Source organism: Drosophila biarmipes, chromosome 2R (assembly GCF_025231255.1).
Source record: "Drosophila biarmipes strain raj3 chromosome 2R, RU_DBia_V1.1, whole genome shotgun sequence".
Classification (NCBI taxonomy): domain Eukaryota; kingdom Metazoa; phylum Arthropoda; class Insecta; order Diptera; family Drosophilidae; genus Drosophila; species Drosophila biarmipes.
The window spans coordinates 11,100,394-11,120,748 of record NC_066615.1 but is presented as its reverse complement, the minus strand read 5'-3'; the positions used below and the strand labels follow the sequence as shown (position 1 = coordinate 11,120,748).

Sequence of the window (20,355 nt, the reverse complement as noted above, 5' to 3'; positions counted from 1 at the left end):
CGAGGGGTGGATTGACGAGGAGGGCGTTGAGATTCGGAGGCCCCTGCCGGATGACTCCATTGGTAACCGCTAGGATCTTCGGCATTAGCTTAGCTAGAGTACGAAACTTCCAGTCCACAGACCCTTCCCAGTCCTGCTAGTCCTCATTTTCGTTTCACACTTCCCGTCTTGCAGTGGTGAAGCAGTTTTTCGAGTCGCAAGTCTACGACGAGTATGTGATCAAGGGCAACGCCGCCATTTTCAAGTGCCAGACGCCCTCCTTTGTGGCGGATCACATAGACATAACCGATTGGATCGACACCGAGGGCGAGGTGTTCACCAAGAACATAACTGGTAGGAGCCAGAGCTTCACAGACTTCCGTTTTGCTTAGTTACATGAACGGGGATCCTCTCAACAATGCCACCACTCTTATCCTTATGATTTTAATCCCCCATCCCACTCAAACAATCTCTCCGTGAACTTTGCAGTTGTGCCACAATCCTACACCGTCAATGTCATGGACGAGTCCATACTGAGGGGCAATAGCGCCATCCTAAAGTGCCACATACCCAGTTTTGTGGCCGATTTCATAGTGGTCGATTCGTGGGTGGAGGACGAGGAGCGGGTGATCTATCCCCAGGAGGATATCGCAGAAAGCGGTAAATTAACAGACTAAGAGCTCTCGCGTTGCCCCTCCTCCGTAATATCCTGCGCCTCCCATCCAATTCGGTTCGCTTCGATCTGGACTCGATCTATGGTCTCTATAGAGCTTGCCAAGGAATTCTTTCCGTGTTCAGCGCTGCTTAGGCTTTCGATTCGCCTTCTTTTGTATCTTTCTTTCTGTCCGCCCTCTCTTTTCTTTTAATTTTCCTTATTTTCATTTGCCCACCCCAGTCTCTTTTCAGTTTTACCCTCCCACAAATCCATGAGTCGCTCCTGACTTGCCCAAATGAAACCGAAACCCCTTCATGTAGTTGAACGTAGCGTTGATAAACTAGCGTAGTGTAAATACATGCAAAAATGCTAATAAACAGTCTACCACCTAACAATCTGTACATATTCGTCATTTAAAGTGAATAATTCAAACATTGCTGTATATATACCACAAATATATACATATCTAATCCGCAAATCATCTAAGATTATTGGCATTTTTGTTGACGCATGTCTAGATATAATGAAAACAGTGCCTCGGAATTTGTGGATCATCGATCTAAGAATTCCAAGTAAACTATCTGAGTTGTAAATGTGTTTTCCTATTCAAAATGTAAATAGATTTAGATCAATCTCTTCGGTTCGATTCAATTTGTTTATACCACAAATTCTTGGCACTGCTGGTGTATAGTTAAATTGTAAGCATAGAGCTCTGTTAAAATAAAATCGATTCTGTAAAAACAAAAGTCCGCAAGAAAATCGATATTTTAACAAAGTTTTTAAACAAGACTAAATGAGAAATAAACAAGCAAAAGAAGAAACTAAAGCTTATAATCAGGTGCACAAAGTTCTTACCTAACATCATCGAATAGCTCCTCATTTAGTCTTTAAATATAATCTTAGCTTAAATCATTTAAAAGTCACATTGCATGGTCAACGATTAACAATGAGTATTTTTTGCACAATACAAAATAGTTCTATACTCGCAAAAATGATGAATAGAATTATTATCTAGCCCAAGGCCATGTGGCTTTCGAATGCATTGAGAACAAATTCAATTAAATGCATGTTACTTAATTGATTTTTTTCCAATGTACTTCATTGTAAATACTTTACATTTTGCAAGCTTAGCTACCAAATAACTAACATCGTTTTTATCTAAACCATTCCATAACCAGATGGAAAATATCTGGTTCTGCCCTCTGGAGAGCTGCACATCCGTGAAGTTGGACCCGAAGATGGATACAAGAGCTACCAGTGCCGAACCAAGCATCGTCTGACAGGAGAGACCCGGTTGAGTGCCACCAAAGGTCGACTGGTCATCACAGGTAAGTCCGCCTTGTTGGCCAATTTCTTCACATATTTTATAACAAGAAACTTCAGTTATTGTTATTTTTTCGATTTTTAAACTTGTACTATATTTCCAAAGTTTGTAATCCAAAGATTCCATTTATAGGTGCAAAAAAATATTTAAACAAAGTTATACATTTTTAACTTACTATAAAAAACATAATATAACATAAATAACATAATTTTTTAAAATATCACCAATAACTGAAGTTTTTTAGTTGAGAGTAAATTTCAAACAACGTGTAAAAAGTTAAAAAATAGGTATTTAAAATACAAAATTCGTTTGATTTGTATGCTGTTTGAAGATTACTCTCAGTATGTTAAGAAGAAAAGTTACCAATCGTTAATTTAAAAAAACTTTGAATTATGATTGGTTTCTATTCTGAAATGCACAACAAATGTTTGGAATATTAAGTCATACACTTAAATTATTTTTTTTCGAACTTTGACTTGATAAAACTCTTTTATTTCTGAAAAAATAACCATAAATGTTTATAATAAATCTTAAAATAAAAGCTTAAAGCAATATACCAAACATTTGTTGCAATTTTTTGGAAACTGCACTCGGATAATAATGTTCAAATAAACAACACGAAGAAGTTTGCATTTTCCAAATAAACTAAAATTAATAAAAATAACAAGCAACAAGTCCTTGATTATATTCACATGCAATCAAAACGATTTTTCGCTTAAAATCTCTTTCTTTGCGACCAAAAAACACAGATTAATAATAAACAAAGGTAATTTTTAAAAGCAATTGGTCCGCTTTTGGACTCGACCAGGACTTGTTGCTGTAGCCTAAGTCTAAATTGAAAACTGCCTGAATGTTGGGATAGGGTACTCGACAATGATGAGAGCTTGAAACAAAGCCGAATAGAGTAGGTGTGGTCCGTTCATAAGCAAACCAATTTAAAGGCAACGTCGCAGCTTAATTGTAATTCAAGTCCAAGTTCTTGGCAACTTTCACTTAGTGTTCTCTTTCGAACTGCGCCCAAGGTAAGTCACTCCTCAGCTCATCTATCTTTATTTATTGGCATTATCTGTAAGGTTATTAACGATCAACACTCTCGCTTCATTCACAGAACCAGTTGGCAGGGTTTCACCCAAGTTTCCCAATACTCTGACCAGCAGCAGTTTCACAGGAGACGAGGGCCATAGTCAAACCCTTCTCTGCCCCGCCCAGGCCTATCCAGCTCCCTTGTTTAGGTAGGAACAAAGAATCTCTTGGGGAACTATCTATCCTGACCCAGTCAGTTTCCAATTCAGATTTTTAATAAACCAATCTGTAAGTTTCGTACCCCCTCCAAATCTTTCAAGAACCCATTGCGAGTGTTGGGCCCAGACTTCTCTCCGGTAATGACATTAAGGTGGTCCAGTTCTCCGCTGGTCAACCCACCACCCTGCTGTGTCCAGCTCAATCCTATCCAGTGCCAGTCTTTAGGTAAGACATCCGCCTATCCCAACTGAAGGTGTTACTTTTGAGGTATATATTTGGGTTCCCGTTTCCTTATCCCAGAGCCTGTTGGCAGTATTGGTCCCCGCCTCACCAGTGGAGATGAGTCGCGGATTCTCAGGGTGTATCTGGCGGCAAGTGCCACTCTTCTCTGCCCGGCTCAGGCCTATCCGGTGCCCTTCTTTAGGTAAACCCAACCCAACATTTAGGCTCTTTCTTAGGTTCTTAGGTTTTTAATGTCATATGTTCGACAGAACCTGTCGGCAGTGTCAGTCCCCAGCTAAGTGGCAATGGCAATCAGGAGCACATAACTCTCACACGGGTTCCTAAGATGGGAAGCGTGACCCTGATGTGCCCGGCTCAAGCCTATCCAGTGCCCTTCTTTAGGTAAAGGTTATAGTACACATCCCAGACTTCAGGCAGAGTGTAGATTTTTCAAGTAATATTCACTTGGGTAACTTTTTTTAAGAACCTGTCGGCAGTGTTGGACCAAAACTCACATCAGGCGATGATTCGCGAACGGTGAAGGTTAAGCTAGAGGCTAGTGTTACGCTCCTCTGTCCAGCTCAGGCCTATCCAGTCCCTGTGTATAGGTAACTCAGTTCCATCTTCAAAAAAAGCCCTTCCCATCTCAGGCAGTCTAGCTTCAATGCTTTTTTAATAAACTTAAAATTTCCTTGTAGAGCCTGTGGGCAGTGTCAGTCCCAAGATAAGCACAGGTGAAGATTTCAAGCATCTTAAGGGAAAGGGCGGCCAGGATTTGAGTATACTCTGCCCGGCTCAAGGCTATCCGCAGCCTTTCTTTAGGTAAATGTTTTATAAAATGTACCCTTAGTTCCCCTTGGGCAGTTTCCATTTAGGTTAGAATACTTTTCAGAAGATAAAATGAATTTCTCTTGCAGAACCCATTGGTAGTGTCAGTCCTAAGATTACCAATTCCGACGACCTGAAGCACGTAAAGGTCAAAAGATTGCGCAGTCTAAGTCTTTTATGTCCGGCTCAGGCGTATCCCCAGCCAATTTCTAGGTAAACTTTAAGTCCTAGGCCCAACATTCACATTAGGTCTTTCCTTTTTCTGAAAGTAGCTAAAAAAGTTAAATTTTATAGAACCCGTTAGTAGTGTGGCGCCTAAGCTCAACTTTCTGGAGCGTTTTAAAATGATGCAGATCTCGAGCGGCACAAGTTTCAACATTCAGTGTCCTGTGCAATCGTATCCCATGCCTGTTTTCAAGTAAGATTCGATGGGTCTTTACTATAGACTATCCAAACACATTCAGTCAGCTTCACCTAGGACTCTAGCAACTCCTTAAATTCTAGAACCCGTGGGCAGTGTCCGACCCAAGGTGAATCCCCAAGACAAGCACCAGTTCATAGACGTAGAGCTGGCCACTAGCTATGCCCTCCTATGCATGGCTCAGTCGTATCCTACACCAGCCTTCAGGTGGGTTTCCCCTCTCCACCAACATCAGACAGTTTTCCCGGCTTTTCCGTGACTTCTCCCATGTTTTGTCCTTAGAACCCGTTGGTTCTGTCAAGCCGAAAATAAATGTTCAGGACAAACTGCAAACACGCGAGATATCCCGGGGAATCGGAATCGCTTTGCTATGCCCGGCCCAATCTTATCCAGTACCAGCTCACAGGTGCGCGTTGCATGCCATCAATTTACGGGGCGTTCTTCGAATTTCAGACAGTGCTTTTTAAGTGATTATTCTATTAGGTCCATCCCAGTTCAGTCAGTTGCAGCAGTAGTTTTCTGATTAGTTCAGTGATTGCTTCCTTTTCAGAACCCATTGGCAGTGTGCCTCCCAAGGTTAGCATAGATGACGAAGTGGCTAATGCCCGCGGCTTTGTGGGCAGGAGCTTAAGCCTCAAATGTCCAGCACAGTCGTTTCCCATTCCCGCCTATAGGTAGGTAAAGCAGCTGTTAGCCCTCTTTAATCCTCCAACATTTGGGCAGCTATTGCTATTAACCTGGAGTCTAACTGCTTTCGTTTCGCCTAGAACCTGTTGCTTCTGTTCCCCCAAAGCTAAATCTTTTGGAAAGGGTTCGCACCATGGAGGTGCCCTTGGGAACCCAGTATGCCATGCAATGTCCTGGTCAGGCTTTTCCCGTTCCCATAAATAGGTAATGCCATGTATGCCTATCCCAACACAAATTCACATATTTTTTGGCTGTTTTTCTTGAGGTTGTCATTGTTATTAACATTCCAGAACCCATTGGCTCTGTGCCCCCAAAGATCAACAACATCAACGACAAGTTTCAACTGATGCAGGTTAAATTGGAGAGCGATTTTGCAATGCAGTGTCCAGGTCAGGCCTATCCTGTTCCGGTTGTTAGGTGGGTGTCGTCATTCTATCCCAGCATTCCAAAGGGTCTAGTTTTCGAGAGCTTCTTTGTCCTTAAATGTTATCATTCAACATCTAGAGCCCATTGGATCTGTTCCACCCAAGATTACGAGTTTGCATGACAAGTTCCAAGTGCTCCAAGTAAAGCTGGCAGAGGACTTCTCCATGCAGTGTCCTGGTCAGGCGTTTCCGGTACCCATCGTTAGGTTAGTGTCGATATCCCTGGTCAACATTCAGTTCTTATTGGACTTTAAATAATGTAATATCAACCCCCAATTCAGAACCCGTGGGCTCAGTGGCTCCCAAGGTAGACACTCGTGATGAGTTCACTTTCGCCAGGACTCGTTTGGGAGCATCCAAGGCTCTTATTTGCCCTGCCCAGTCGTACCCCATGCCGTTCTTTAGGTAATAGCCCTAGTCCAACATTCAGGTTTACTTTTTGAGACCAACTAAAAGACTAATTTTCCTTAGAACCTGTGGGTAGTGTGGCCCCCAAAGTTGATATAAAAGACGAGATAAACTACGCTCGGGTGGGCCTAGACCACAGTATAGCTATTGTTTGTCCAGCCCAGTCCTATCCGGTACCGGCCTTTCGGTGAGTTTTAGGGGTTCCGGGTGTGTCCCAACATATAGGCAGTTTTTCCAGATCCCCAAGTAATGGTAGCCTAAGCTCACCTTAAATCTTTGTAGAACCCGTGGGCAGTGTTGCCCCCAAGGTGGATATCAAAGACGAAGTTAATCTCGCTCGGGTGGCTCTTGCTCACAATCTTGCTATAGTTTGTCCTGCCCAGTCCTATCCGGTACCAGCATTTAGGTGAGTTCTAGAGATTCAGGCCGTGTCCCAACAAATAGGCAGTCAGGTAGGGAATGGTAGACTAATCCATGAAGCCTTGCAGAGCCCGTGGGCAGTGTAGCTCCCAAGGTGGATCCCAACGATCGGATCAAGTGGGTGGACAAACCTGCGGGCATCTCCCTCAACTTGCTCTGTCCAGCTCAGTCATTTCCGATGCCCATTTCCCGGTAAGCTTGGTTTTCACCGCATCCTTTATGGCAGTTTTCATAGAAGATAGGAGCACCTTGTTAAGCACCTATAATATTTGCAGAGCCCGTTGGCAGTGTAGCACCCAAGGTGGATGTTAAAGACCGCATCACTTGGCTGGACAAGCCCCGGGGTCAGGCCTTGAACTTGCTGTGTCCAGCGCAATCATATCCCATGCCAGCTTATAGGTAGGAGGGTCCTCTTTTAATAACCCAGTCTCAGGCAGTTTTCGAAGTTTGCTAAGAGAGTAGCACTAGTTTGACTGTTGACTCCTTTCAGAACCTGTGGGCAGTGTGGCTCCCAAAGTAGATATGCATGACAAGATGGATTTTACCATCAGAAGCTCGAATAAATCGTTGAACTTGTTTTGCAAGGCGCAAAGCTTTCCTATGCCAGCATTTAGGTAATGCCATTGTTGAGTACAGCAAAGTTGATATGCAGGATAAGTTCGGTGTGAATATCCGAGAGTCAAATAACTCCTTGAACTTGTTGTGCAAAGCTCAAGGATATCCAATGCCAGCATTTAGGTAAAATCATTATTAAGTGCTGCCCAACATATCAGTGTTTTCTTTCGAGAGATGTAGGGTACAGCTTTGAACACTTATATTTTCAGAGCCCGTTGGCAGTGTGGGACCCAAGGTTGAGATAAAAGATAAAGTGGGCATATTTGTGGCCAAATCCAACAGTTCGCTGGCCTTGCTGTGCCCAGCTCAATCCTATCCAATCCCAGCCTATAGGTAATTGCTTAAGATATACATTGTCCTGTATGCAAACCCTTTCAGGCAGTTTATTCGAATCAAAACTATAACCTGACTTCTCTCAGAACCAATTGGTAGTGTTGCTCCGCGGGTCAACCGCAAGGATGAGTTCAATCACGACCGTATAAGGAGCTCTATGACAATCTCAATTCAGTGTCCTGCTCAGGCTTATCCAGTACCCTTCTATAGGTAATGTCGAGTGCTCAGTTTCCCACATTCAAGTAGTCTTCATAGGATAGGTTGGTCCCACATAAATCGAACTTTTCCAGAGCCTGTTGGTAGTGTGGCGCCAAAAGTGAATAAAAACGATGAGTTCAGTCATGATCGCATAGCCATTGGTGGCATTGTGGCACTTCGTTGTCCGGCTCAGTCCTTTCCGGTTCCCTTTTACAGGTCAGTTATTGTCGAGTTCCAATCAGTATTTCTCATCACCAAGGCAGCTACTTATCCTTTTGATCTCATTTGATTTCCCACCTATAAATTCGTAGAGCCCGTGGGCAGCGTGGCACCACGTGTCAACAAAAAGGACGGCTTCAGTCACGACAGCATTCGCCAGGGCAGGACAATAGCCATCTTCTGTCCCGCCCAGGCCTACCCCGTGCCCTTCTATAGGTAACTTGTTGCCCATACGTACAAGCTGTCAAACAGTGCGGCTTGTCCAAAGTTTTCCAATTACAATAGAACTTAGATTAAGTCGACAAGCCTCATTGGCTTCAAACTCTAATTAGCTTTGTGTCCCCAACTGCCGCCCGATTTAACCCATTCAGTGTCACGCAAAGTCACCGCCTCCTCGCAAAAGTTAGTTGAGTGCCAGGTAGATTCCATTACTGTCGAGTTACTGGGGCAGTTTTCAATATAGGTAAAGGTTTCTGGACACTTTCCCCCACTTGTACTGGTTTTAGAGCCCGTGGGCAGTGTGCCGCCCAAGATCAGCGTGGGTGAGCGTCGCAAGGACGCAGAGGTTCCCCAGCAAGGCGACTTGAGCATATTTTGTCCGGCGCAATCTTATCCGGTTCCTGCGTTCAGGTGAGCACATACACCTGCACCTTCGCCATTAACCTTCAGGCAGATTTCACTCGAGCTTAGTTTTGGTGTGATTTTAAATATCCCTTATCCTTTTAGAGCCTGTGGCCAGTGTAGGTCCCAAAATCAGTGTGGGCGATCGTCTCAGGGATGCTGGTGCCCCATCCAAGTCCACCGTTCAGGTAATCCCCAAACCATTCAGGCAGCTTTCAGGACTAGCTTTAGTTTTCGATTTGGACCTACATTCATATTCCTTTTCAGAGCCTGTTGGCAGTGTAGCCCCCAAAATCAGCGTAGAGAATCGTCTGAAAAATGCTGAGGCTAGTGTGGCCTCCAGTTGTACCCTCTTTTGCCCTGGTCAAGCCTACCCGGTGCCCTTTTTTAGGTACATCTCTTAACGTTTGGGCAGTTTTCTACTTATTTGTTTTACTACATACACGATATTGTATAGAGCCTGTGGTTAGTGTGGGTCCACGACTCACCTCCGGCGACAAGACGCGGAACGTGGATATCGTCCTAACCGGAAGTGGGACCTTGCTCTGTCCGGCTCAGGCATATCCGGTTCCGTTTTTCAGTTGATTCCCCTTAGATATTCGGGCAGTTCTCAATATAAGCTGGGCTTTGAATGGTTTTTGAAACGTTGCAATTATTTTTCCAGAACCTATAAGTGGTGCTGCTCCCAGAGTGGCGCTTATTCAGAAAACGAATATTGAATACGTTCGACTGGGCGGAATAGTGGCCATTATGTGCCCCGCGCAGGGCTTTCCAGTCCCCGCTTTTAGGTGAGGTCCAACATTCAGAGAGTTTTAAATGCCTGAAAGATAAGTTTAGGTTAAATTTTATCAAAAACTTTCAGAGCCCATTAGCAGTACGGTTCCTAAAGTGGTATCTCTGGCAAAGTTCGATATGAAGACCTATCCGGGTTCTTCTACTTTGGCGATTTTATGTCCCGCTCAAGGTTATCCTGTACCAGTGTTTAGGTAATAATAGAAAAATCTCAAAGTGTAACAGTATTCAGGCAGATATTAAGATTCCTATGATAGCTCGTTATATTTCCAAATTATAATCTCTTTATAGAGCCGGTTTCTAGCACTGCTCCCAAGGTTCCGCCCCTGCAATCGCGACCTTTGGTAGTTCCTGGGTTCACCGATCTCTCAATATTGTGCCCAGCTCAGGGCTATCCTGCTCCAAGTTTCAGGTTGGTTACCAAGGGCGCCTTCTAAGTAAAATACTCCTTATCCCCATTCTGGCAGTTTTCTTATATTCATTTCTGCGAAAAACTTTAATAGTCGTCTTATTTTTGTAGAGCCAATAAGCAGTAGCCCGCCAAAGATTAATGCTCTTACTTATAAACCCAACATTGTGGAGTCCAAGGCGACCACCGCTGTACTTTGTCCAGCTCAGGGCTATCCTGCTCCCAGCTTTAGGTGGGTCATCTACAAACCTTACACCAACATCAGGCTTAGCTTTCGATTTTGTGATAAATTGTATATATAAGCCAAGTTTCAAAAACATATTTGCCCATATAGAACCCGTTGGAGGAAAGGCTCCCACTTTGCTGTCTAATGACATTAGGCGCTCTTGGATCGAGCGGATGCTATCCACTAATCTTGCCCTGTTCTGTCCCGCCCAGGGATTTCCAGTGCCCGCCTTTAGGTTAGCCCAACAAAGTTAAACTTTAATCTTAATGAGCACATAGATGTTTTGTACCTAACTTAAAAATATAGAACCTGAAAAATGAGTAAAATCTCTACTAACTGAGCCCTTATTCCAACATTAGGCTTAGCTTTCAATGTGTAATAAATACATTAGAATATACGTTTCGCAGAGCCTATTTCGACCACTGCTCCCAGAACGCCTGCATTAGTACAAAAACCTCTGGAGTTGCTAGAAGCGCATGCTATATCACTGCTGTGCCCAGCCCAGGGCTTTCCCGCTCCTAGTTTTCGGTAAGCCGACCAACTAAGATATCTTAATATCAGTCTCATCTTGATGTTTATCTTCAAAGTATCCACAATCTAGTGGTTTAGACTTTAAGACATTGACAAGTTTGGATAAAATGTTCTTATACATAGATTTTTGGGTTAAAGTACCATCAACCAGAAATTCACAAGCCTGTTTTGCTATAAAATAAAAGAAGATACTTTGGCAATTAAAACAATCTGGTCGTAGTGAAGTACCTATGAAGCATAATCCCAGACATTCTAGCAATACCCCGGAAAGACCCTAATGCTGTTATCTTCCCCCAGAACCCATTTCGGCGAAGGCCCCCGTCCTGTCGGTGGACACCAAGTGGTCCGGCATCGAGAGGCGTTGCGGCATGGACATAGTGCTCCTCTGTCCCGCCCAGGCGTACCCGGTGCCCATCAGCAGGTTAGATCCGCGGCCCTTGAGTCGCTTCCGAACGTGGCACTAATTATGCATGAGGAGCGTGCACTCCTGTTGCCTTAGGGGCGGAGGGTCCATTCATAAAATGCGCGCGCAAAGCCAAACACAAACTAAATGGGCACGCAGAAAAGTAAGCTATGTAAACAAACCATAAGCTGGGTGGGGGAAGGAGGGGGAGACAGCGGTGTGCTTGTGTGGGTGCTGCCCCTTTCCCTTTCCGTTCTGCACTGGTGTGAGTGGGCAGTTTGTAAACAAACCGGCGCTCAGCTGGCTCGCTCTCCCGCTCTCTCTCTCTCTCTTCGGCCAGTGCGCATGCTTGGCTTCCACAAAAATTTCCCAAACAACTTCCCCTCCGCAGCTCGTGTGGATCGCATCCGTCTCGCTCGCACACCCGTTTGTGAATGAACGCACGTTTTTGGGTCAACAACCGTGGGTTGTGCCACTTTCTTAAGGTCGCCCGACACGGAAAGGGGGCGGGGCGGCCGCTGGTGACCTCCACTTGTTGCGCGCTCAGCTGTTGCCTCCTAGACGCGCTTCTGCGCAGGTCTTTGGCCTTAACTTTGACCGAAATTAAATATGCATTACTTATCTTGGCATCTCTTTTCGTTCCGACCTCTGTGCTCGCCAAAGTTTTTCCGTGTCATTCGGGTCAGGTTCGCGACCTCGTGGGGTCACGTCCAATGGCAAAGTGAAAGTTAATCGAAAAGCACTTAGAGACTTTCGTTGACCCGCCAGCACATTCAGCCAGTTTATTGTTTGCATTTACACACAGGTTAATTAAGAGGTGACTTCATTTACAGAGCCCGTCGGCGCCAAGGCCCCGACCTTTTCCCTCGAGTACAAGCTCATCGAGGTGCAAAAGTCAAAGGGCTCGGCCTTCGCTCTTCTGTGCCAGGCCCAAGCCTTTCCAGTGCCCGTCATTAGGTAAGCCCAGCATTCAGAGCAGTTGACCAGGAAATGCAGTTTGTAGAACTTTCTCTCTATTGTCACTTCCCACTTTCCAGAGCCCATTGGTTCCAAGGCTCCTGCGGTGCCTACAGGAGTCATGGTCTTTCAGCAACAGGTTCCGTTGCTATCCACTTTCTCCATGCTCTGTCAGGCTCAAGCCTTTCCAGTGCCAGTTTTTAGGTAAATTGATTAAATAAAGTATAAAAGAATGAAGGATACATAAGAAGAGATAATTGTAAAGTCCCACATTCAGAGCAGTTAGACAGAAAATTGGGGTTTCAGAAAGAACACTCCATTTTAATTCTAAACTTTCCAGAACCCATTGGTTCTAAGGCTCCAGCTGTTCCAACAGGAGTGCTGGCCTTCCAGCAAAGTGTTCCAATGCACTCCACCTTTGCAATGCTTTGCCAGGCTCAAGCATTCCCAGTGCCAGTTTATAGGTACGATGATACTTTCCAGTTTACTTGTCAATCATATTTTAAAGACAATAAAATACTACCTTGTCTGTTAGTCTTTCTGGTGTCAGGTGTAGATACATTTAAAAAAACAAATTTTAAAATCTATAGTCTTATGTCTTTAAAAGCCCAACATTCAGTCAGTGTTCCTTTTTGTAATGGTACATCTCTAATCAACAATAACCTTTGACTTCTTAGAGCCTGTGGGATTCAAGGCACCCAGTTTTCCTAGTGTGGCCTCAACTTTTACCATACAGACGCCACAAAATAGCGAACTAGCCCTCACCTGCGAGGCCCAATCCTACCCCGTGCCCATATTTAGGTAATGAAACCCCTCCCCCTGCCAAGGTCCAACGCTGTTCAACTGGTTCTGTGTAGCATTAAGTAAAGAATGCCAAAATGTTTTATAAAATGTATTTGTTTTAGAGCCCGTAGGGGCGAAGGCTCCCACCTTTTCGAGTGACTCCAAGGGCAGCATATTCGAGCGATCGGTCAACGCCAGCTTTGCCCTGTTGTGCCAGGCGCAGGCTTTCCCCGTTCCCATCATTAGGCAAGTTTCAGTTGATAGCATCTTCGGCAACTCTTCTCTAAATACTTTACAGAACCCATTGGTGCCAGGGCTCCAACCTTCTCCTCCGACTATAACTCCTTCTCCTATGCCCGAGCTGTGGGTCAGAGTTTCGCATTGCTTTGTCAGGCTCAGGCCTTCCCAGTGCCCATCATGAGGTTAGCTTTGATCCCGGTTACCATCAGGCGGTTTTCTTTATGGATAGTTTTATAAGCTTAAGGTTGCTATTTGCAGAGCCCATTGGTGCCAGAGCTCCCACGTTCTCAACCGATTCAAATTCCTTTTCGTACACCCGCTCAGTGGGTCAGAGTTTTGCGGTGCTCTGCCAGGCCCAGGCCTATCCTGTGCCAATCATGAGGTTAGAAAGGACTTTTTTTAACATCAGGCAGTTTTATCATTTCCATAACATCCTAACCTAATTGCCCAATAATTGTTTGCAGAACCCATTGGCGCTAGGGCCCCCACATTTTCCACGGACTCGAATGTGTTTTCCTACGTTCGGCCAGTGGGCCAAAGCTTTGCTTTACTCTGCCAGGCTCAGGCCTATCCAGTTCCTGCCATGAGATAGTCTTTTAGCTAATATCCGACTTCATTCAGGCAGTTTATAAGATATTATCTAGGAACACTTCTGAGATGATTTATTTGCCTTGCAGAGCCTGTAGGTGCCAAGGCTCCCACCTTCGCCACTGTTTCAAAGATTTCCAGTCTACTCGGCTCCAGTTCGAGTGATGTAGTGCTGCTCTGCCAGGCTCAGGCTTTTCCAGTTCCCTACACACGGTAATTCCCAGCAATTCAGGCGGTTAAGGAGGTTTCTCTTTTATTTTCCCAGAACCTGTCAGTGCCAAGGGCCCAACCTTTGCATCCGATATGAAAAGCTATACCTTTGTGCGTCATTTTGGTCAGAGTTTCGCTTTGCTTTGTCAGGCGCAGGCCTATCCAGTTCCCCTGATAAGGTAGTCTTCAATAGACGTAAGCCCAATCCCATAACAGCCCCAAAAGCAGTATTTTGTTATTCTTTTTGTAGAGCCAGTTGGCGCCAAAGCTCCCACCTTCTCTGGCGAATCCAAGAGTTTCACCTTTGTGAAAGAGATAGCCACTAGTTTTGCCCTACTCTGCCAGGCGCAGGCATTTCCAGTACCCATCATCAGGTTAGTCCAACACCAAGGCAATTTTTAGAAATATCTATACTACTGGGGGTAAGCCTACATAAGTGCCAATGATTTCCAGAACCCGTGGGAAGTGTATCGCCCAAGATTTCCGGTGGACGACTGCAGGAAATTACAAAGTCAGCGAGCACAGACTTGGCCATCTTGTGCCTGGGCCAATCCTTTCCCACACCAGCTTTTAGGTAATGCAGGTTTAACGACCGGGATCCACATTCAGGCAGCAAAAAAGGTTTCCAAGTAGGAAACTTACCGAAAACCGATTTATTTCAGAACCCATTGGCAGTGTAGCTCCTACGATATCGGGAGATCGCCTGCAGGAACAGACCCAAAAGATGGGCAATAGCTTCGCTATTCTTTGCCAGGGACAAGCTTATCCCCATCCAGTGTTTAGGTAGATACCTGTATTTATTTATATTTAGGGAGGAAAACTATCAGGCAGTTATCTAAGCTAAGTTGGTAGGTTTACTACCACCACTTCGATATAAAAATATCCAACTTTTCAGAGCCCGTTGGTCTCGTAAAGCCCCGCATTTCGGTTAAAAGCATTGAGATCAACGAAGTGCCTGTTCATGGCACCTTTGTAGGACATTGTCCAGGACAGGGCTATCCAGTACCGGTTTATAGGTAGATTGATAGGTTCCCCTTATGAGGTCGAGGATAGGTCTTCCCAAACCCCCGAAAAGTGGTGCACAGAATGAGCAGTAAGTTTACAATTTAATTGTCAGAAGAGGTAAGTAAGATCCATCACCAAACTGGGAGAAGGTAAGTAGCATATGTTCACCAAGATGACTGTCTCACTCTGTGCCCACTTTGTCCCAATGCCAAATCTTATCCCTGGAGCTCTCTATTAACACATACCTCTCGTTCCAGATGGTACAAGTTCATCGAGGGCACCACCCGCAAGCAAGCCGTGGTATTAAACGATCGTGTGAAGCAGGTCTCGGGCACTCTCATCATCAAGGACGCAGTAGTTGAGGACTCTGGAAAGTACCTGTGCGTGGTCAACAATTCTGTGGGTGGCGAGAGCGTTGAGACTGTACTGACCGTCACTGCCCCGCTTTCCGCCAAGATTGACCCCCCCACCCAGACAGTGGACTTCGGACGCCCCGCAGTATTCACCTGTCAATACACTGGAAACCCCATCAAGACCGTAAGCTGGATGAAGGACGGCAAGGCCATTGGCCACAGCGAACCTGTGCTGCGCATCGAATCCGTGAAGAAGGAGGATAAGGGCATGTACCAGTGCTTCGTGAGGAATGACCAGGAATCCGCGGAGGCCAGTGCTGAGCTGAAGCTCGGAGGTCGCTTTGACCCCCCCGTCATTCGACAGGCCTTCCAGGAAGAGACCATGGAACCCGGACCAAGTGTATTCCTCAAGTGCGTCGCCGGCGGAAACCCCACGCCCGAGATCTCCTGGGAACTGGACGGAAAGAAGATTGCCAACAACGATCGCTACCAGGTGGGACAGTACGTGACGGTCAACGGAGATGTGGTTTCCTACCTGAACATCACCTCGGTCCATGCCAACGACGGTGGTCTCTACAAGTGCATTGCCAAGAGCAAGGTGGGCGTGGCGGAGCACTCGGCCAAGTTGAATGTCTACGGACTGCCCTACATCCGGCAAATGGAGAAGAAGGCCATCGTGGCTGGCGAGACCCTCATTGTCACCTGCCCCGTGGCCGGCTACCCCATCGATTCGATTGTCTGGGAGCGAGGTGAGTGGACACATTGTAATCCTTCGATATCCTTACTTAATCCTTCCTATTCCTAGATAACCGCGCCCTGCCCATCAACCGCAAACAGAAGGTCTTCCCCAACGGAACTCTGATCATCGAGAACGTGGAACGCAACTCAGACCAGGCTACCTACACTTGTGTGGCCAAGAACCAGGAAGGATACTCCGCCCGCGGATCGCTGGAAGTGCAAGTTATGGGTAAGTCGACAATTGCAACTCTCTCCCAGGCTTCCCGAGCCCTGGTCGACGCTACTTTCTGGGCGGGTCTTTAGTTTTCAGCCTCAACGTTGGTCGATAGTCTTTCGCTCAATCCTGCTCAAAACCCCCAATCGAAACCCAAACCCCTTGCTCAGTTCCGCCGCAGGTCGTGCCTTTTGACTTTGGGGAGGAGACCATCAACATGAACGACATGGTCTCGGCCACGTGCACGGTGAACAAGGGCGACACTCCGCTGGAGTTGTACTGGACCACGGCGCCGGACCCGACGACGGGCGTGGGTCGCCTGATGTCCAACGACGGCATCCTGATCACCAAGACGACGCAGCGCATCAGCATGCTGAGCATAGAGTCCGTGCATGCGCGCCACCGGGCCAATTACACCTGTGTGGCCAGGAATGCGGCCGGGGTGATTTACCACACGGCCGAGCTGCGTGTCAACGGTTCGCTTGTAGCCCCTTCTCAAGTCGTAGATTGATTAGTCCTTTGGTTTTTGATTTCCGTTTCCTTGACCCTCCTCGCTTCCTCCTCGGCTCCCTGCGCAGTGCTGCCCCAGATCGTGCCCTTCGACTTCGGCGAGGAGAGCGTCAACGAGCTGGACATGGTCTCGGCCTCCTGCACGGTGAACAAGGGCGACCTGCCCATCGATGTGGCCTGGACGAAGAACGGCGGTCGGGTGTACACCAACGATGGCATGGTGGTGACCAAGACCAGCACCCGCATGAGTGTCCTGAGCATCGAGTCCGCCAGGGCGCGACACGCGGGCAACTACTCCTGCGTGGCCACCAACAATGCGGGCGAGACCCGGCAATGGGCAGTCCTGGCCGTCAATGGTTAATAGCCTCGAATCGTATCTGTTCCTAGGAGTTTTTGGTTGATTTACCTTTGGTTACCTTCCGTTAACCCAGCCCCCTCCCAGTCTTGCCCCAGGTCGTGCCCTTTGACTTTGGCGAGGAGAGCATCAACGAGCTGGACATGGTCTCGGCCTCGTGCACCGTGAACAAGGGCGATCTGCCCGTGGACATCTACTGGACGAAGAACGGCGGGCGAGTGTACACCAACGATGGTCTGATTGTGACCCGGAACAGCCAGCGCCTGAGTGTCCTGAGCATCGAGTCCGTGCGAGCGCGCCATGCGGGGAACTACTCCTGCGTGGCCACCAACAACGCGGGGGCCATCACCCAGTCCGCCATGCTAGCAGTCAATGGTTATTGTCCAGCCCATGAGAAGTCAGAAGTCTTAAGTTTTCCTTGTCTTCTTTTGCTTTTTGCCATCCCCTCCCCGCTCATCCAGTCCTGCCCCAAATAATGCCCTTCGATTTTGGCGAGGATGTGATCAACGAACTAGACATGGTATCCGCTTACTGCACCGTGAACCGGGGGGATCTGCCCGTCGACATAGCCTGGACCAAGAACGGCGGTCGCGTGTACACCAATGATGGGCTGATAGTCACACGGAACAGCCAACGCATCAGCGTTCTGAGCATCGAGTCCGTGAGGGCCCGCCATGCCGGGAACTACTCCTGCGTGGCCACCAACAATGCCGGGGAGACCAGGCAATCCGCCATCCTGGCTGTCAATGGTTAATCCTAGAAGAGCTCTACAAATCGGTTTTGTTTCTTAGATTTTCGTTTGGTTCTGAAACCTTTTCCTCTCCCCTTTCACTACCTCCATTGCCATGCAGTGCCACCTTCGATAGCGCCGTTCTCCTTCGGCGATGATCCCGTGAACACGGGTGAGAATGCCGGAGTGCAGTGCATGGTGCAGAAGGGCGATGTGCCCATCACCATCAAGTGGACGCTCAATTCGCGACCCATCATCAACGGCGAGGAGGGCATCACCATACTGAAACTGTCTCCCAAGACGAGCGTTCTGAACATAGCCGCCGTGGAGCAGGATCACCGAGGGGTCTTTAAGTGCATAGCGGAGAATAAGGCGGGTTCTAGTTTCACCACATCGGAGCTGAAAGTCAACGGTACACGGAGAAGGGTCCCCTTTTTCACTTTCACTTTATTTACAATTATATTTTTTCATTTATTTTAATTTAAGTTAAACCTTCCTTAATCTTTAGTTCCTCCCCATGTTCTGCCCTTCAACTTTGGCAGTGAAGTGTTCAATATGGGTGATGTCCTAGGCATCAACTGTGTTGTGCTCAAGGGTGATTTACCCCTACAAATACATTGGACTTTGAATGGTGAGCCTGTGGCTACAGGCGTAGATGGATTCACAGTGATGCAGTTGAACCAACGCACCAGTTACCTGAGTGTGGATGCTCTGGAGGCCAAGCATCGCGGCTCCTACAGCTGTGTGGCCCAGAATCTGGCAGGTCGAGCGATTTATGCCGCTGACCTGCAAGTGAATGGTTGGTGAAACTCCCCATTAGATCTCACTCTATAGCCCTCTGTAAAGCTGCTTCCTACTAACATGTATCCGGTTTATTTGGTGGTGCTGAGCTTTATCTTCTTCTCAAGAATAAAAGGATTTTCCCTCTATAGTTGCACCACAGATCAGTCCCTTTACCTTTGGTGATGAGCCTCTGAACCGCGGAGAAGTAGCTAGTGTAAACTGTGTGGTTCCCAAGGGGGATTTACCCCTCGATATCTATTGGACATTGAACTCAGCTCTCATTGTGAATGGTGAGCTGGGCTTCACATTGGTGCGGCTGAATAAGCGGACCAGTTCGCTGAATGTAGATTCCTTGGAGGCTGTCCATCGGGGCAGCTACAAATGCATAGCCAACAATTCAGCGGGATATGCTGAATACGTTTCCACACTAGATGTGAACGGTTTGTTTGATTTAAACTTTATTTCTAGACTTTGATTACGTTATATTTTTGTGTTACTTATCTTGATTTTCTCCACCTCATCTCCATTTTTCTAAAAGTTCCTCCTCAAATTCAACCTTTTGACTTCGGTTCTGAGCCATCGAATACTGGTGAGGTTTCTGGCAGCTTTTGCATGGTCCCCAAGGGCGATCTGCCCATGGAGATCCGCTGGACCTTGAATTCAGCACCCATCATTACCGGCGAACATGGGTTTTCCCTGTCGCGTCTTAATCCGCGAACCAGCTCCTTGAGCATTGACTCACTCGAGGCCAGGCATCGAGGACTGTACAAATGTATTGCCTCCAACAAGGCGGGCAGCGCGGAATATAGCGCTGAATTGCACGTGAACGGTCATTACTCATATCATACTCATAGTTCTTAGTTAACCTTTTATTTGATTTTATTTATTTGAGTTTTAATCGTTTGTCACTCACTCCCCGCCCATTTAAGTGCCGCCACAGGTGTTGCCCTTTGGTTTTGGCGAATCTGCCGCCGATGTGGGCGACATTGCCAGTGCCAATTGTGTGGTGCCCAAGGGAGATCTGCCCCTGGAGATACGCTGGTCCCTCAACTCGGCCCCCATTATAAACGGCGAAAATGGTTTCACCCTGGTGCGTCTGAATAAGCGCACGAGCTCTCTGAATATTGATTCGTTAAATGCCTATCATCGCGGGGTCTACAAGTGCATAGCCACCAATGAAGCTGGCACCAGTGAATACGTCGCTGAATTACAAGTTAATGGTTTGTCCCCACATGAAATATTAAAATATCCGCAAATAAGAGTACGCTTAATATCTATAATGTCTTCACTTAGAGTTGTTTTGTTGGTGTTTGGTGTTGGAGCAGTAAAACCTTAGCGCTGAATGTGATATATATTAGCTGAATGTGATATTTAGTCAGCTGAATATAACATATATCAGCTGAATATAATAAATATCAGCTGAATATACTGGTTGTGCTGAGTCTGAGTTTAAGATCTGATAAAAAAACCCAAAAGAATGATTTAGATACTCCTAGGCACATCAAGGATAAAATATTTCAAAGTTAATAAAGAGTCGGGGTCTAAGAAGCTGTTTTGTCCTATTGATAGTTTGAATAAGACGAGTGTCCCCTTTGTATCTAGTGCCCCCTCAAGTCATGCCCTTTGTTTTTGGTGAGGAGCCTTCCAACTACGGTGACAGCACCGCAGTCCAATGCATGGTCTTTAAAGGCGACACTCCGCTTCAGCTGCACTGGACTCTCAATGGACAACCAATAACTAACGAGCACGTCGGAATACGCGTAATCAAAATGTCACCCAAACTGAGTTCCTTGAGCATCGACGCCATCAATGGCCATCATCGGGGCCTATTCAAGTGCATAGCTACCAATGCGGCTGGAATGTCCGAGCAAAGCGCTGAATTGGTGGTCAATGGTTAATATTCGTATTATCTGGTTCATAGCTTATATGTT

The 20,355-nt window shown here is 46.5% G+C and overlaps 1 protein-coding gene across 7 annotated transcripts in view; it reads left to right on the top strand.

The window, feature by feature from the left end:
* Positions 1 to 20,355, top strand: part of LOC108030033 (cell adhesion molecule Dscam2) — a 62,635-nt gene that overhangs the window by 19,123 nt on the left and 23,157 nt on the right. For 2 of the 7 annotated variants that reach the window (XM_050888214.1, XM_050888215.1), the window contains exons 5-8: positions 1,813 to 1,962; positions 3,692 to 3,824; positions 14,999 to 15,843; positions 15,900 to 16,061. In XM_050888214.1, coding sequence (XP_050744171.1) covers positions 1,813 to 1,962; positions 3,692 to 3,824; positions 14,999 to 15,843; positions 15,900 to 16,061 — 1,290 coding nt within the window. Of the gene's footprint in view, positions 1 to 174; positions 334 to 468; positions 640 to 1,812; positions 1,963 to 3,691; positions 3,825 to 4,754; positions 4,879 to 9,680; positions 9,802 to 14,998; positions 15,844 to 15,899; positions 16,062 to 16,998; positions 17,287 to 18,149; positions 18,441 to 20,355 lie in introns of all 7 variants that reach the window. The other 5 variants (XM_050888213.1, XM_050888209.1, XM_050888211.1 and 2 more) reach the window with 5 other exon arrangements.